Source organism: Cnephaeus nilssonii (assembly GCF_951640355.1).
Source record: "Cnephaeus nilssonii genome assembly, chromosome: 15".
Taxonomy (NCBI): Eukaryota; Metazoa; Chordata; class Mammalia; order Chiroptera; family Vespertilionidae; genus Cnephaeus; species Cnephaeus nilssonii.
Genome location: NC_137086.1, coordinates 61,317,674 through 61,335,302, shown reverse-complemented (window position 1 = coordinate 61,335,302; position 17,629 = coordinate 61,317,674). Strand labels below are relative to the sequence as shown.

General features: G+C 42.1%; 1 protein-coding gene and 1 pseudogene across 2 annotated transcripts in view; one reads left to right on the top strand and one right to left on the bottom strand.

Annotated features, from left to right (window-relative positions):
- The first annotated feature begins 6,978 nt into the window (after positions 1–6,978).
- Positions 6,979–17,629, top strand: part of SNRNP200 (small nuclear ribonucleoprotein U5 subunit 200) — a 32,749-nt gene continuing 22,098 nt past the window's right edge. Inside the window, exons 1-5 of the mRNA XM_079792100.1 lie at positions 6,979–7,125; positions 7,538–7,701; positions 14,822–14,993; positions 15,926–16,118; positions 16,863–16,918. Coding sequence (XP_079648226.1) covers positions 7,081–7,125; positions 7,538–7,701; positions 14,822–14,993; positions 15,926–16,118; positions 16,863–16,918 — 630 coding nt within the window. The 5' untranslated portion in view covers positions 6,979–7,080. The remainder of the gene's footprint in view (positions 7,126–7,537; positions 7,702–14,821; positions 14,994–15,925; positions 16,119–16,862; positions 16,919–17,629) is intronic.
- Positions 11,930–14,412, bottom strand: LOC307112293 (solute carrier family 25 member 16-like; annotated as a pseudogene). Its single transcript has one exon. The product of its transcript is annotated as a solute carrier family 25 member 16-like (transcript).

The following is a 17,629-nucleotide window of genomic DNA, read 5'->3' as shown; positions in this document are numbered from 1 at the left end:
ACTTTCCTACCATCTGTCTTACCTTCCTGATGCCAGCTCTGTGAAGAAGCCCCTGTACTGAGGGTCTGGAATGAGATGGCCTGGCTTTGAGGCTGGTGAGGCCAGACAAGTCAGTTATATTCTCTGAGCCTTGATTTCTTCATTGGTAAAATGGGGGAAACCAATATATTTCATAGGGCTTTACGGGGATTCAATAATATACATTAAACTGGTACTTTGCAAATGCTTGCCACATGACAAATAGTAAGCTTTTGTTTAATCTAAATATTGGTCCTTCTAATCAAATAGCTGCTATCAAGCTGCAAAAAGCAAGCAAACAAATCTCTCCAAGCCAGAAACTTGCTATGGCTTCCTACTGTCTCCTAGGATAAAGTAAAAACTCTTTACAATGGCATTTTTTTTTCAAGAGATTCTAAATTGCCCTAGCTTGTTTGGCTCAGTGGATAGAGTGTCGGCATGTGGACCAAAGGGTCCCGGGGTTCAATTCTAGTCAAGGGCATGTACTGTGGTTGCAGGCTCCTCCCTGGCTCCGGCCCTGGTCAGGATGGGTACAGGAAGCAACCAATCAATGTGTTTCTCACACATCGATGTTTTTTTCTGTCTTTCCCTCTCTCTAAAAATATCCACGGGTGAGAATTTAAAAAACAGAGAGGGATTCTAAATTATATCCCATGATTCCATTCTTCTCATTGCCCCATACTCAGCTGAATTGAACTCTTAACAGTTCTTGGGATATGTCTGTCTTCCCAACTTCATGCTTTTGTTTTTTCTGCATCCCCCTGAAATCTTCACCTCTACTAAAATCCTAGCCAGCCTTTACAACACATCTGCAAAGCTTCGCTCTGGTTGCTAAATCAGAAGTGACTTCTCTGATCTCCTACAATGCCCCCTTGTGGCACTGACTGCATCCTGCTTTTAAACTGTAGTTATTTGTATGTTTTATTTCTTCTACAAGACTGAAACTTCTCAAGGGTTTTAATTGCACCTTGTTTCTCAGAGTCCCTAAAAGTGCTCATGGAGTTTAGTGCACAAATAAATATTTGAGAGGTAATTAAATGAAGTGGCAAGTCTTCAGGTACAGAAATGCAAGGCCCGGAGCCTGGGTAGCCCTGTGTCAGTCCTGGGGTAGGGAGTAGTAAATTCTGAAGATCACCTGTGCAGAGAGCGCAATGGGGCACACTGCAACAAAGCTAAATCTGAGCCTGACTTGGTAACTAATATTTCCTCTGTTGGGATGCTCCCAGGTTCTTCAGCTTCTTGGGGATAATCCTGTTGTTGTTTTTTAAATATATAATTTTTATAACATATGATTCTTTTTTTAAAAAATAGATTTTATTGATTTTTTTTACAGAGAGGGAAGGAAAAGGATAGAGAGTTAGAAACATCGATGAGAGAGAAACATCGATTCAGCTGCCTCCTGCACACTCCCTACTGGGGATGTGCCCGCAACCAAGGTACATGCCCTTGGCCGGAATCGAACCTGGGACCCTTCAGTCCGCAGGCCGATGCTCTATCCACTGAGCCAAACCGGTTAGGGCCCATATGATTCTTTTAAAAAATATTTATTTTTATGATTTTCGAGAAGAAGGGAGAGGGAAAGAGAAACATCAATGATGAGAGAGATCATTGATCGGCTGCCTCCTGCACACCCCAAACTGGGGACCGAGCCGGCAACCCAGGCATATATGCCTGACCAGGAATCGAACCGTGAACTCTTGATTCATAGGTCAACGCTCAACAACTGAGCCCCATGGCCTCAGCTACCATATGATTCTTCCATTTAAAATCTACAGTTCTTTTAAAAAAAAATACATTTTATTGATATTTTACAGGAAGGAAGGGAGTGGGATAGAGAGTTAAAACATCGATGAGAGAGAAACATTGATCAGCTGCCTTCTGCACACCCCCTACTGGGGATGTGCCTGCAACCAAGGTACATGCCCTTGACCGGAATCGAACCTGGGACCTTTCAGTCCGCAGGCCGACGCTCTATCCACTGAGCCAAACGAGTTAGGGCAAGAATTATGAATTTACTAGGTCATCTGGAAACCCGGATGGACTGAGCCCCAAAATGGTACCAGCCCTCAAAGACGGGGAGTCAGAGATTTTTAAAGGACTCTAGGCGGCCTTTTTCTGGGCGGATAATTCTCTGGGCGGGTCAGGATTCTGGGAAACTTTGGAGGGGAGAGATAATGGTCTTAGCAAGTGGAATGTGGTCTAAGCAAGTGGAATGTCCATTGTGAAATGGCCTAAAGGTCAGTTCCCAGGGGAGGGGAGTATCAATTCAATTATTTGATCAGACCTTATGGTTAGGAGTGGAATTGTTGGGTCAAATAACTCTATATTTAACTTTTTGAAGGAGCTACCAAATTATTTTCCAAGGTGGCTGTACCATTTTACATTTCCATGAGCAATGTATGAAGTTCTCCATATCCCTGCCAACACTGTTATTGTCCATATTATTGTAGCAATCTTAGTGGGTGTGGAGTAGAGTTTCAATGTGGTTTTGATTTGCATTTCCCTAATGACTAATTACAATGACGTTGAGCATCTTTTTATGTGCTTATTGACCATTTGTATATTTTCTTTGGAGGACTATCAAAATCCTTTGCCCATTTTAGAATTGGGTTATATGTCTTATTATTAAGCTGTAAGAGTTCTTTATATACTCTGGATACTAGTCTCACATCTTTCCACTTTCCTGATGGTGCTTTTAAAAACACAACTATTTTAAATTTTGGTAAAGCCTAATTTATCAATTTTTTTCTTTGTTGTTTGTGTTTTTGGTTTCATATCTAAGAAACCATTGCCTAAATCAAGGTCATGAAGATTAAACCCCTACATCTTCTCGTAAGAATTCTACAATTTTAGTTACCTCTTACATTAGCCTTATTATCCATTTTGAGTTAATTTTTGTGAATGGTATGAGGTAGGGGTGTAGATTTATCCTTTTGCATGTGAATATCCAGTTGTCCCAACACCATTTGGTAAATACAAAACAAAAACCTCTTCTTGCCCTGGCCAGTGCCGCTAAGTGGTTAGAGCATTGGCCCTTGCACCAAAGGGTTGAGGGTTCTATTCTTAGTCAGGGGCATGTACCTGAGTTTTGGGCTACTTTCCCACCTCGAAAGATGCATGCAGGAGGCAACCAATCGATGTGTCTCTTTCACAATGATGTTTTTCTCTTTCTTCCTCCCTCCCTCCTTTGCACTCTCTCTCTGAAAAGCAATGGAAAAAATATCCTCATGTAAGAATTAACAAAAAGACAAAAACAAAACAAAACCCTCTTCTTTACTCATTGCATTGTCTTGGTATCCTTGTCAACCATCATTTGCCCATCCCTGGCTGGGTGGCTCAGTTGGTTGGAGCATTGTCTGGTACATTAAAAGGTTTTGGGTTCCATTCCCAGTCAGGGTACATAGGTTGTGGGTGGGTTTGAGTCCCTGGTAACCGGTTGATGTTTCCCTCTCACATTGATGTTTCTCTCTCTCCCTTACTTTCTCTCTAAAAGTCAATTTAAATAATCATTTCCTCATAAATGTCTGGGTTTATTTCTGGACTCTCAATTCTATTCCATTGACCTATATGTTGCTCTCTTTTGTTGTTGTTAATCCTCACCTAGTATATTTTTTCCATTGATTTTCAGAGAGAGTGGAAGGGAGAGGGAGAGACAGAGAGAGAAAAGTTGGCGTGAGAGAGACACATCGGTTGGTTATCTCCTGCACATGCCAGGGATCGAGCCTGCAACCGAGGTATGTGCCCTTGACCAGAATTGAACCGGGACCCTCCTGCTCACAGGCCAACTCTCTATCCACTGAGCAACACTGGTGAGGGCTGTTTATCTCTTTTAATCTTACAATAAATTGGCTCAAGCTTCATTCTTCATGTTATGAGGACAACAACATCCCTCCACTGTCAGAAGTCTGGGAATTCTCCGGGACATACAGGGGTGGGTATGTGAAACAGAGTTTATTCTTATGTATTTATTAATTATTGTATTATTTATTTGTATTATTTGTCTTCTTATTGTTGTTATTGTTTTGTACCCTTACTTGTGATTTACCTTCTAGGTAATGATGACTGGTAATTTAACCTACTTTTGCCCACCCCTGTGTTTTCCCTCCATTACTTCTTGTACCAAATTCTTGCTTTCACTGAATTGATTCTCAGCTCTGGGTCTTGTCTTCTATGACCTAGACTTTCTCTCTTCATTTCAACTTTCCCTAAACACCACCTTCATTCCTTCATCCCCTAGAGTACCATGAACACAACAATGTGTGGCAAACTCTCACTCAGGATTTGAGTAAATGAATGGAGAATACTGCAAAGTTCATATGGTAGCAACTAAAAAACAATTTGATCATTGCCTAAAAGTGCATCAGCCAGTCTACGATGGGAACTTTTTGTGTCTCCTTTAGGTCCTGGCTAATGGTGATCTTCTGAGCACTCTTGCCTTCTGGATGCCTTTCTCCTCTCTTCTCTACAGGCCAACCTCCAACCGCCACTCGTCTTCCTTTTCTTATTCAGTTCTTTCCTTGACTTCACCAAGATTCCCAGCCTCACCCTTTTCATTAAGAAGGCCCATGAAACCCTAGCTGGTTTGGCTCAGTGGATGGAGCACTGGCCTGCAGACTGAAGGGTCCGGGTTCGATTCCAGTCAAGGGCACATCCTGGGTTGTGGGCTCGATCCCCAGTAGGGGGCATGCAGGAAGCAGCCAATCAATGATTCTCTCTCATCGTTGATGTTTCTATCTCTCCCTCCCTCTTTGAAATCAATAAAAAATATATTTAAAAAAAAAGCCCATGAAATTTCCTTGAACTGGTTCCCCCAACAGAGCTGTCATCTCTGACATAAACACTGCCCCTCCCTTAGAGTGAAGCATAGCTGTCATTTTTTTCTTCCTGTACATATATTTCTGTGGGATAATTCTCTCTTGTCTGCAGCTTCCTCAAGTGAGAACCTGAACTACTCTATCTCTAAAACTCTTTCTAGTCCTCATGTCCTATGGAAATTGCCAAATCCATTTAAATTACTAAATGGAGGGTTAAACTTGGTAGAGATTGCTTAGAGAGGAAAAGGAAAGATGGAGGAATTTTCCTTTTCCCCTGGCTTCAGCTTTCCCTGGGGCCCAGGCTCAATAGTGAACATGAGCACCACTCCTACAGAAATGCAGAGCAGAATCCCAGAAATACTTTTCAGACCCTTTTGTGTCAGGTGGGTGAGCCACAGCATTACCATGGAATGTCAGTCTTGAGGATGCAGATTTCAATAGCCTTCAGTGAACTCCCACCGTGAGTCAGGCACTTTTTTGGTGCTTTTAAACACAGGACCTCATGTAATCACAACAGTCCTGTAAGGAGAGTTTTATTGCCTCATATTTTTAAAAAATGTATTTTTACTGATTTTAGAGAGGAAGGGAGAGGGAGATAGAAACATCCATGAGAGAATCATTGATCGACTGCCTCCTGCACGCCCCCTACTGGGAATCGAGCCCCTAACCCAGGCATGTGCCCTTGACAGGAATCTGAACCTGGGACTCTTTAGTACGCAGGCGGCTGCTCTATCCACTGAACCAAACCGGCTAGGGCTATTACCTTAATTTTAAGGATAACAAAATGATGCTCATCCAGAGACCAGGCAGCTACCTCAAGGTCATACAGCCACTGGGGGGCAGAGCCACAAGGATGACTGTCCCTTGGAAGGCCCAGTTAGAGATGGAAAAATCTGGTCAGGACTGCAAACTGGATGCCTACAGGGCCCACGCAGGTAACACCAAGGAGTGAGGGGCCAGGTCTGAGAAAACAGGAGCAGTGGCAAATGCTCATCAGCACTGGTGGGTCTCATGTGGCCAGTGTTGATTTCTCCCTAGATGCAGGAAATCCAGATTTTGTGTGAAATAGCCCTTTTTTTTTTCTCTTCTTGGTTGTCATGGTGGTAGTGAGCTATTAGAATTTTAAAATAAGGAGCCAATAGTGAGCCAAACAAAATACCCCCACAGGTCAATTTGGGCCCAGGAGACTGCTATTGAGGATGAATTAATTTATTTTTCAAAAGCAAACAGGCTCTAAGTGAGGTACCCATTCAGCTGTTAGTTGCCATTCCACAGGTGAGAACTGGTTGGTTGGGGGTGGGAGGGCAGGGGCTTTGTCCTAGGGTAAGACATTAAGTTAATTGTCTTTAAGGAGTTGATCCCCGAGGGTCGTGTAGCGAGCCGTGCAGAGCGCTGTCGTGGAATGTGACAAGCGTTTGGGAGCAAATTGAGGGCCCCAGCTGGACTAGGGCTTTAGGTGGGGCAGATGGGGAAGGTGGGGGCAGAATTTTCTTAAAGTTTTTTGTTTTTTTTAAAATACACTTTATTGATTTTAGAGAGGAAGGGAGAGGGAGAGAGAGATAGAAACATCAATGATGAGAGAGAATCATTGACCGGCTGTCTCCTGCCCGCCCCCTACTGTGGATCGAGCCCGCAACCCAGGCACGTGCCCTTGGCTGGAACCCAACCTGGGACCTTTCAGTCCGCAGGCTGACGCTCTATCCATTGAGCCAAACCAGCTAGGGCCAGTTCTTAAATATAGAAGAGAAACCCAAAGGAAGACATCAGTTACACACACTTACACTACATTCATTTGATGGCCTCTTCATCTTCCAGCCGGAAATGGGGCTAAGCACCCTTCCCTGCCTGCATAATCCCAGTCAGTGGCCAGAAAGAAAGTGCTTGGGATAGACGGGTAAGGAGGCCTACGTTTGTCCTGAAGTTAAGAGTCTTGGGGGTCGAAGGCCGGAGCTCGAGGTGGGGGGAGAGTATTGGTCCTGGGTCCGAAGTGGCACAAGATGATCGGACTCAGGAGTCAGAGGTCCCGGCTTCCGGAAACGGGAATAGGCTCCCAGCAATGCCAAACACCCGCCAAAGACACGCCCTTCCGCACTTCCGGCGCGCGACCCGGAAGCGGAAGGGAGCTCGTTTCTCTTTGCCTCCGGAGCGTCTTGCCTGCGTTGGTCTGAGGAGTAGAGCTCTGAGCGGCGGGCCTCCGGAGCGTGCGGTTTAGGGGAGCGGGTCGCGGAGCCCCAGAGCAGCCGCCGCCATGGCGGATGTGACCGCCCGGAGCCTGCAGTACGAGTACAAGGCGGTGCGTTGGGACTCGCGGAGGACTCGGGCTCCGAGCCCAGTGGGGAGCCTGAGGCTGGAAAGCGGTTTCAGCCTGAAGGCCTAGGAGGACCACGAAGGCGGGGGGAGATCCGATCTCTCAGCGCTGTGCCCGCCCCCTCCCAGATGTCACCCCCAGCATGCCCAGCACTTTCCCAGGGGCGGGATAGGGGCAGCGTTAGGAGCCGCATTGGTCTACTGATTTGCTCGCCCTTTGCTCACGCGCTGTTATACGATGCTCTCTCTTCTTCAGGAAAACATCTTTTTATTCCGACTAGTGATCATCAGTGCTTAGTCGCTCTGATTTTTACTTCCTTTGTTATTATCCGCTGGTGTCCTTGTAGGAATTGGCTCTGCCCACGTCCGAGCTTTGATAATATTGTGATCTGTTTCAGAACTCGAATCTTGTCCTCCAAGCTGACCGTTCTCTCATTGACCGGACCCGCCGGGATGAACCCACAGGAGAGGTGCTATCCCTGGTTGGGAAGCTGGAGGGCACCCGGATGGGAGATAAGGCTCAACGGACCAAACCACAGATGCAGGAGGAAAGAAGAGCCAAGTGAGTACCCAGGGGAGAATGATTTTTTTTCAGATGCAAAGACCATCTTCCTTAGAGCAATTGAGCAGCATTTTTGCTGAAATGCTGGGTACAGGATGAGACATCAGTGGCATTAAAACAACATAGTGAAGGTAAAAACAACATGCGTTTAGAAGGTTCTTTGGCCATAACAAGTGTCCCTGAAGTGGAGAACAACTTTTAGACAAAAGTATTTGCTGTCCATTTTTTCTTCTCTTTTTTTTTAAGGAAGTTTAAGGAAGATGGCAGAATTCACCTTATGCCCTTCTTTTAAGTAATTTTTAAAAAGTGATTTAAGTGGAAACAAGTGTTTGCACCTTATCAGATGTAAATGACCCTATGCAAACAGCAGCCAGCTAAAACCCTGAGTGATACTTGAGCTTTGGTTTGCTACCAAAACTACCCAAAAAGTTAGTTTATATTTGGTACAGTACAATTTATCTAACTCTATGCAGTTTTTTTTACCAGATGTATATGAGAAAAATCTCTAAAATCAATTAATGCATCAAGTAAACTCTATGATCTTTGGAGGACATATAAAAAAATAAGATAAAATCCTGTTGTCTTCAGCAGCTTATAAACAAGAGTTCCTGAACATATGGACAAATCATTTTTCAAATGCACCCTTGATTGTAGTGTTTAAGTCTGTACACATGCAATCAGTACTGAATCCCAAATACATTAAAAATTAATTTGTTCAATGCCGAAGAAATTCATAGTACACTTTTACCTTTGATCTGTCTTCTTCCCATGATTCTCTAAATCAGAGGTGGGGAACATCTGGCCCTGGGGCTATATAAGGCCCGTAACATCATTTGGTCTGGCCCTGCCAAGGCAGTAGGAGTGAGTTAATTAAATGTTTGACCAAACATAGCAACCTAATTTTTAAGTTGATAATTTTGTATGTCCTGAGAATGATGTTATAAGTATCCAATGGCCGTTGGCAGAAGAAAGGTTCCCCAACCCTGTTCTAAATCATGGAAGGTTACATAAAAATATATGGATATGCACTTAGATGTAGATACAGACTTATAGGTAAATGTACATACATAGAAGCTATTGAAACATCACTTTTCTAGAGTCTGCTTTACCATGCTGTATAAATATTTCAATATTTTAAGTCATTCTGAATTATATAAAAGGTTTCAGCACAATAAGAGGATATAAAGGTCATTTTTTTTTTTTTTAGTGAAAAGATAAAATCATTGTGCCATAAAATGCCCCCAGGAGTAAATAGAGAAGTCAACACATTTGAAATTTTAAATTCCACATACCCAACCCCAGTTCATTGCTAATTTTATTTGTTTATTATCTTTATTATTGAAAGTATTACATATGTCCCTTATTTTCCCTCATTGACCCCCTCCAGCCTGCCCCAGGCCTTCACCACCCTATTGTTTGTGTCCATGGGTTATGTATCTATGCATACAAGGTCTTTGGTTGATTACCACCCACCCACCCGCCTGCCCACCCCCTCCTTCCTCTGAGATTCTGCACTCTGTTTCATTCTTCCATGTCTCTGGATCCACTCCATTCATCAGTTTATTCTGTTAATTAGATTCCACATATGTAAGTGAGATCATGTAATACTTGCCTTTCTCTGACTGACTTATTTCACTTAGCATGATACTCTCATGGTCCCTTCATGCTGTCTCAAAGGGTAAGAGATTCTTCTTTTTTACTGCTGCATAGTATTCCATGGTAGAAATGTACCACAACTTTTTTATCCACTCATCTACTGATAGGCACTTGGACTGTTTCCAGATCTTAGCTATTGTAAATTGTGCTGCTATGAACATAGCAGTGTATACATTCTTTCTGATTGGTGTTTAGGATTTCTTAGGATATATTCCTAGAAGTGGAATCACTGGGTAAAATGGGAGTTCCATATTTAGTTTTTTGAGGAAACTCCATACTGTGTTCCATAATGGCTGCACCAGTCTGCATTCCCACCAGCAGTGTACTAGGGTTTCCTTTTCTCCACATGCTCGCCAGCACTTGCCATTTGTTGATTTGTTGATGGTAGCCAGGCTGACAGGTGTGAGGTGATACCTCATTGTCATTTTAATTTGCATCTCAATGATGATCAGTGACTTTGAGCATTTTTTCATATGTTTCTTGGCCATTTGTGTGTCCACTTTGAAGAAGTGTCTATTTAGGTCCTTTGCCCATTTTTTAATTGGATTGTTTATCTTCCTTTTGTTAAGTTGTATGAGTTCCTTATATATTTTGGATATGAACCCTTTATCAGATGTATCATTGCAAAATATGTTCTCCCATACAGTGGGTTCCCTTTTCATTTTGTTGATCGTTTCTTTTGCTGTGCAGAATCTTTATTTTGATATAATTCCATTTATTTATTTTCTCCTATGATTCCTTTGCCCTAAGAGGTGTATCCGTAAACATATTGCTACGAGAGATGTCTGAGATTTTGCTGCCTATGGTTTCTTCTAGGATTTTTATGGTTTCCTGACTTATATTTAAGTCTTACCTGTTTGAGTTTATTCTTGTGTATGATGTAAGTTGATGGTCTAGTTTCATTTTTTTGCACGTACCTGTCCAATTTTCCCAATACTAATTGAAGAGACTGTTGACTCCATTGTATGTTTTTGCCTCCTTTGTCAAATATTAATTGAGTGTAATGGCTTGGGTCGATTTCTGGGGCCTCTGTTCTGTTCAGTTGATCTATATACCTGTAATTCTGCCAGTACCAGTTTGCCATCCTTTTAAAAATATATAGGTTTTTATTTTAGAGAAGGAATAGAGAGATAGAAGCATCGATGAGAGAGAAACATTGATTGGCTGCCTCCTGCTCGTCCCACATTGGGGATGGAGCTGGAAACCAGGCATGTGCCCTGACTAGGAATCAAACCAGTGACCACCTGGTTCATGAGTCATTGCTCAACCACCGAGCCTCACTGGCCGGGCTTGCTGTCCTTTTTATCGATAAGATAACTGAGATACTTATTTTAGACACTTGATAACAATATTAGCTACAGAGCAATCTAGAAATTAAAATATACAAAATAGTTTTAGAAACATGTATTTCTGCCTGCATGTACACTTAAAAATCATACAAAGATTCATATTTACTTTAAAATAAAGACTTTGAAAATAAAACCAGTTCATCTAATTTTTACCAAGGTGTGACAAGAAATCTTTTATGCAAAAATAAAAATCCAAGCAGAAATAACATTTTGAACTTAGTTTTCTAATGTCTAAAAATTACATCAGTTCTACAAATCACTATTTTTTTTCATTTTACAAATTTTATTTATTTTTAAAATTTAAATTGTTTATTGTTTAAAGTGTTACATGAGTCTCCTTTTTCCCCCATTGACCTCTCCCCAGCTGCTCCCACCCCCCAGCACATGCCTCACACCCTACTATCTGTGTCCATTGGTTATGCTCATACAAATCACTATTTCTGAGGACAAAACTATAACTATTCCTCTCCCATTTCTATCATGCTTATACTAAAACATAGAAAGTACTCTAAAAACAATACATGAAATTCTTACATTTTAAACCACTTTAATATTAAGGATAGCAATTCAAATCATTACTTATTTTTAATCTTCACTTGAGTACATGCTTAGAGAGAGAGAGAGAGAGAGAGAGAGACAGACAGACAGACATCCATGTGAGAGAGAAATGCTGATCTGTTGCATTCTGTACATGCCCCATCTGTGGATCGAATCTGCAACCCAGGTATGTGCCTTGACCAGGAATCAAACCAGCAACTTCTCAGTGCATAGAATGATGATCAACCAATTGAGTCATTCTGGCGTGGCCAATTCAAACCATTTTTACATTTCTACGTAAGTTTATATCGCATTAAAATAATTTTACATGGAAGTGCTAGTTGATGTATCATGACAATACTTTAGAAACAGTCTTTGACCTTTCCATCTCTATTAATGGATGTTTCACAGTCTAATAAGTACATTTTCTAGTATACACCAAATCATTTAACCAAACAAATCTACATTGCTAATCTATTTTGAGAGCAGATAGTGTTTACTAGGAATAACTTTTTTTGTATGTGTGTATGGGAATAACACTTGACCAATACCTGAAAATTCTTCATTTATTGATGAGTCTCTATTTGACTACTTTTTAAATACAACATTTATTTTTTTGAAAAGAGAAAAAAAGTGTTTGTCCTTTTATTCAGTGGAGCAGAATTCCTTTTAAAATTGATTTCAGAGAGAGAGAAACATCAATGATGAGAGAGAATCATTCATCAGCTGCCTCCTGCACACTCCTACTTGGGGATCAAGCCCCCAACCCGGGCATATGCCTTGACCAGGAATTGAACCGTGACCTCCTGGTTCATAGTTTGACGTTCAACCACTGAGCCACACCAGTGGGCAGTGGAGCAGAATTGTAAGAAGAGAAGTAATAATAATATTTCAATGCTGGCTTCTAAGCTATGGCTTATTAACTTAAAAGTTCATTTCTCATCATGCTGCTGCAAAGTTTGTTTGTTATAATAATAACCAATATTAGAGTCTTTGAAAGTCATGATTACAATTAAAAGCTTGGGACAGCATGATCAAGCTAATGGCAACCTCTTGAATCCCATTTTAAGTTACTTTTATGTCCAAATAACACGTTTGAATGGTTTCAAATAACCTAATTGATTAGACAGCATTAGTTTAGGATTTTTTCCAATGTTCTGTGGTGTAACTTTTGGCATCAGAAGGTATAGTAACCACTTTTGATTTGTGATTAATAAAATTCAAGTGTTGAGGTATCAGTGATTTCAGTGACAGGTTAATTATTCCCCTTCAAGTAATGTTTACCTCAAAATGAAAGTAACATTTTATTTCTCCCTCTTAAGAGTTTATTAAGGAAAGAAAATTGTTTTCAGCTGAAGTGAAAAAAGCTGCTTCATAAGTTCATATGTTGTAAAAGCCACTCCTTGAGAGGGAATGCAGCGAATGTAGTTCAGAGATAAACCATGATATAATCCTTTTCCAATTCCATGGTGTCCATAGGCGTATTTCATAGTCTCCAGCATGGTAAGGTACTTTTCAAATTCTGGAAGAATAGTTCCTAATGGTACTCGCCTACGAGCGACATCAGATGAGTAGGATATTGACTGTGCTATTGCTCCAGCAACACCACCACAAAGGAAGTTTATGTGAGTTTTCAAAACAGACATTAGGATTGTCTGATGTACGTCTGCCAAGAAGGGTACGTGCATGGAAGCCCAACACTCTTTAAGGTACCAAAAGTGCAAAATGAAACAACTGCATATGGAGCCAATCCTAATATAGTCGGCCTCAGGCCTCTGTAACATCCAAGGAACCGCCTTCCCTCGAATACATTGTTCTGAGTGCATGAATATGCTGTGTGTACTCCTCTTTCACCTGGAATGCTAGGTGTACTCTAACCATGTCAAGAAGGTATGCTGTCATACCTGCCAGGGACCCAGCCATTAATCTGTACACATAACCAGAAATTCCCAGATTTGTAGTAATTAATGTTTATAGTGCTCAAATGCCATAAACGATTGCATCATAGGGAAAGATTCGAATCATCATTGTAACATTCCCTTAAATTCTTTATTAGTTATTTATCCTCATCAGAGGAGTGAGGTTATTTTTCCATTGATTTTTAGAGAGAGTAGAAAGGAGTGGGGAGGAGAGAGAAACATCAATGTGAGAGAGACATCGATTGGTTGCCTCCTGACTGGGGTTGGAGGAGAAGGGGCTCAGGAATCAAACCTGCAACTCTGGTATGTGCCCTTGACCTGAATCAAACCCGCAACCCTCCAGTGTGCAGGCCCATGCTCTAACCATTGAGCAGTGCCGGGCTTCCTAAAATTTATACAATCCAAGTTATCCCTGCTTTTGGGAACGGCACACCATATAGAAAATATTCCTAAGTGTTTGTAATGGTGAATGTGAGCTTGTAATAAAACCTTTATTCCACCCAAAGGAGTAACCTTTAGCACAGCATCCCGAGGTACCTCAGGCCAAGAAGGAGCACAGCCAGTAGAAGTCTTGGCGGGTGGTGGGCCATCTGGCTCCTGTGCCTCTGCCATTGTGTGAGGGGGTCAGCTGATACCAGGGCCACCATCACTGCCACCGTCAGGAACAGGGCTGCTTGGAGCTTTAGTCACCAATTTACAATCCAAGGGCTGAGGCCATGGCCATTGCTGGTGCTGACAGGACACTGACCACCGTATAGGTGGGGTGGAGTCCCAACTTGTAGACCTTTTTCTAACGTATGCTATTTTGGTCCATAGAGAGATTTTAATTTTCTTTCTGGTATTTTCAAGACCCTTGCTGTCCCCTTGTCTCAGTAACATTTTTTCTTCCATTGCTAACTTCCCACCCCTACTTCCTTCTGCTGTTGCCCATTTCCTACTTTTGTTATAAAGTTTATAAACTAATATTCAAGCATCCATGGTATAAATGACAGGTTTTTTGTTATTTTTTACTTTTTTGGAGGATATTTTTTTTGTGTTTTTTGTTTGTTTGTTTATTTTTTGGAGGATATGTTTTAAACTTAAAAATTCATTCAACTCCATCTCACCCCCGATCATCTGTTTTTCCTCCTCCCATGAAGTCTCAAAAATTTGTAGGCTCAGTTTTGATTAAAGTAGTTACATTTGAAATAAATTAATGCATTATTGGTCTTCTATTTTGCAAAATATGACTTCTTTACCCATTCTGTTATAATTTGTTGGGACTCAGTGGCAGTAGATTCCTTTGGAGCTTCCGTTGCTCTGGCTAGAAAAAGAAAATTTATCTGAAACACCAGTCAAAATTCAATTGTATAATGTCATACAAAATGAAAAGAGTTGTGTTTTTTAAATGAATGAGAGGATGTCTCATTGTAATATTCAGTGCTTCTAGTGAGAGAATGATAGTGGACTCTCTTCGTGTTAGTTACTATAATCCTATAAAAAAGTAACTCCTGTAAGTGACTAAGGCCAAGTGGAGATGACTTACTGAGGTACAGATTCATGTTCTAACATACTACCTGTGTTCCATGGAGCTGAGAAGGAGAGGAGTGGGGCCTGATTTAGTCTTGCCTTTGGGAGGGAGGGTTCTGCCTGTTGACCATCACACTGTGTGTCCATTAGGCGAAGAAAGCGTGATGAGGACCGGCACGACATCAACAAGATGAAGGGGTACACTCTGCTCTCGGAGGGCATTGATGAGATGGTGGGCATCATCTATAAGCCCAAAACCAAAGAAACCCGGGAGACTTACGAAGTGCTGCTCAGCTTCATCCAGGCTGCCCTTGGGGACCAGGTGAGGCAGCCAGAGGGTGAAGTCATGGTTTTGGAGAGGGAGAGAGTCACAACTGGAAGGAGCCAGGAGAGCCTTGTCTGGTGTGTCCCTCTGAGGGCCGTGCCAGTTTGCTGAGACTTACTTTATGTGGGATAGCACTTTGCATGTCTTCTGTCTTACAGTCCTCATGTTAGCTCTATGATTAGGTGCTGCTAACACTCGTTTTCAGTTTTATAGAGGAGAGATGTGAGGCAAAGAATAGTTACATAATTTTCCCAGGTCACAAAGGTTGTATTTGCAGAGCCAGGATAAGAGCCCAGTAGTCAGTGCCCAGAATCTGCTCTTAACCCCACTGTATGTGTGTGGTGAGATTCAGGACCTTTATGAGGCTCAGAGAGGCTCTGGTGAGGCGGGTGCTAGAGGAGGTGAGGACAGAATTACCAAAAGTTTGGCAGGCTAGAGGGAGACCTGGAGAAATGTGGCAGACTAGTGGAAGTCATGTCCTGCTTCCTAAGACCACCTACCTAATCTTTTTAAAAGATGAGGTTTCCTTCAATTGTGTGACTAGCATTTTTTATTTCAATATATTTTTATTGATTTCAGAGAGGAAGGGAAAGGTGGAGAAAGATATAAATATCAATGATGAGAGAAAATAATAGTAGATCGGCTGCTTCTTGCACACCCTACTGGGGACAGGCCTACAACCTGAGCATGTGCCCTGACCGGGAATTGAACTGTGATCTCTTTGTTCACGGTTTGATGCTCAACCACTGAGCACACTGGTGGGCACTGGTGGCATTTTTTATTAATGTTAATGAAAATGATCAGATCCTCCTATACGGGGTTTAAAGGGGTGTGACTCTTCACATCTAGTTGTCACATAAAGCTGGACTGTGGTATGCTGCCTCTCTTTGTTCTAAATGTTTTTATTTTATTTTATTTTTTGCAACCAGCCACGTGATATTCTTTGTGGGGCAGCTGATGAAGTTCTAGCTGTCCTAAAGAATGAAAAGCTTCGTGACAAGGAAAGGAGAAAGGAGATTGACCTGTTGCTGGGGCAGACAGATGATACCAGATACCATGTGCTGGTGAACTTGGGCAAGAAGATCACAGACTATGGTGGAGACAAGGAAATCCAGAATATGGGTAATCGAGCTTATTATGTCCTGCTCATATTAACTGATTGCTTGATGACCCCTAAATGTGACCTTCTAGCTTCAGTCATTAAAACACCTGGATGTGTCAGTTCCCATAACCTGTTTGGTGTGTTTTGAGGAGTTATGATTGATGGATACTGGAATCCCTACAACAGAAGCCATTTCTTACTCTGGAGCCTTTTATTGTATAGAACACTAGAGGCCAGGTGCACAACATTCGTGCACTGGGGGGGGAGGGGCGCCTTCTTGCAGTCTGGGACCCCTCAGGAGATATCCGCCTGCCGTGGAGGCAGGAGAGGCTCCAACCTACAGCTGCTCTCACCAGGAGCCTGGCTTCTGGCTGAGCGGTGCTCCCCCTGTGGGAGCACACTGACCACCAGGGGGCAGCTTCTGCGTTGAGCGTCTGCCCCCTGGTGGTCAGTGTGTGTCATAGTGACTGGTCGTTCTGCTGTTTGGTTGATTTGCATATTAGGGTTTTATATAGGATGGGGGAAATTGGGCAGAGCCTGGGGGACTCAAAGTGATTGAGCAAGCAGAGCAGGGTCACATCCAAGGTTGGCTGGTCAGAGGAGGCCTCATTGGTGGCAGTACAGATGGCTCTCTTATGTTGATCTTTAAGTGTCTGTGAGTCTGAGATCTGTCCTGAGGAGAGGCAAGTCAGGCATTTGGGGAGAAAATGCGCTTTGTAGTGCCTCATCTCATTACCTGTTTCTCTAATCCCTCCTTGTTTCAGATGACAACATTGATGAGACCTATGGTGTGAATGTACAGTTTGAGTCTGATGAGGAGGTGAGTGTAAAACAAATGGACCTAGTTTATTCTTGTTTTTAGAAATTATCATCTTCAGGTTTTATAAAGCAAATTAAACTTATAAATCAATGCAGTAATTTAAAATAAACTAAGTGCATCAGCAAAAAGAAAGATATACTGAAGGAGTATGCTGCCACATTTTAACTACATTTTAATCTTATTGTGATAATGTCCCACCGGTCAGTCAATGCTGTGTCCTACTGCCAGTTTCAAAAGATGTACATTTGCCCAAGAGCATGGGCATGTTTTGTATGGTTGCTTTAAATAACGGTTGCAGCAGCCACTGAGTTTTATGACCTAATCATAATTGTTTGACTATAACTAAATAGAAACAAGGAGGCTCTTGAAAATCTTTGCGAAGTTGCCATAGAATTCTCAGTGGTTGAATTTGGCTCATGAAGGGAAAATGCTGGCCTTGGAATATATCCTAGGACGGGAAGAAGGGGCAGCACAGAAGAGTCGGGGAGAGCACCAGGCTGGGAGTCAGGAGGTCTGAATTTTGGTCCTGTATGTTGGGCAGGTCATTTTGCTTCAGTTTCACTATCTATCAAATCATGAGTGAAATAGTTGACTGCTAAGCCTCTTCCTGCAGTCTGAGTAATAGAATTTCAGAGTTTAAGTAGCAAGAACCTGAAAGAATGCTTTGCTTGTAGAACTCATTCATCTAACAAATACTTATTATTAAGTGCC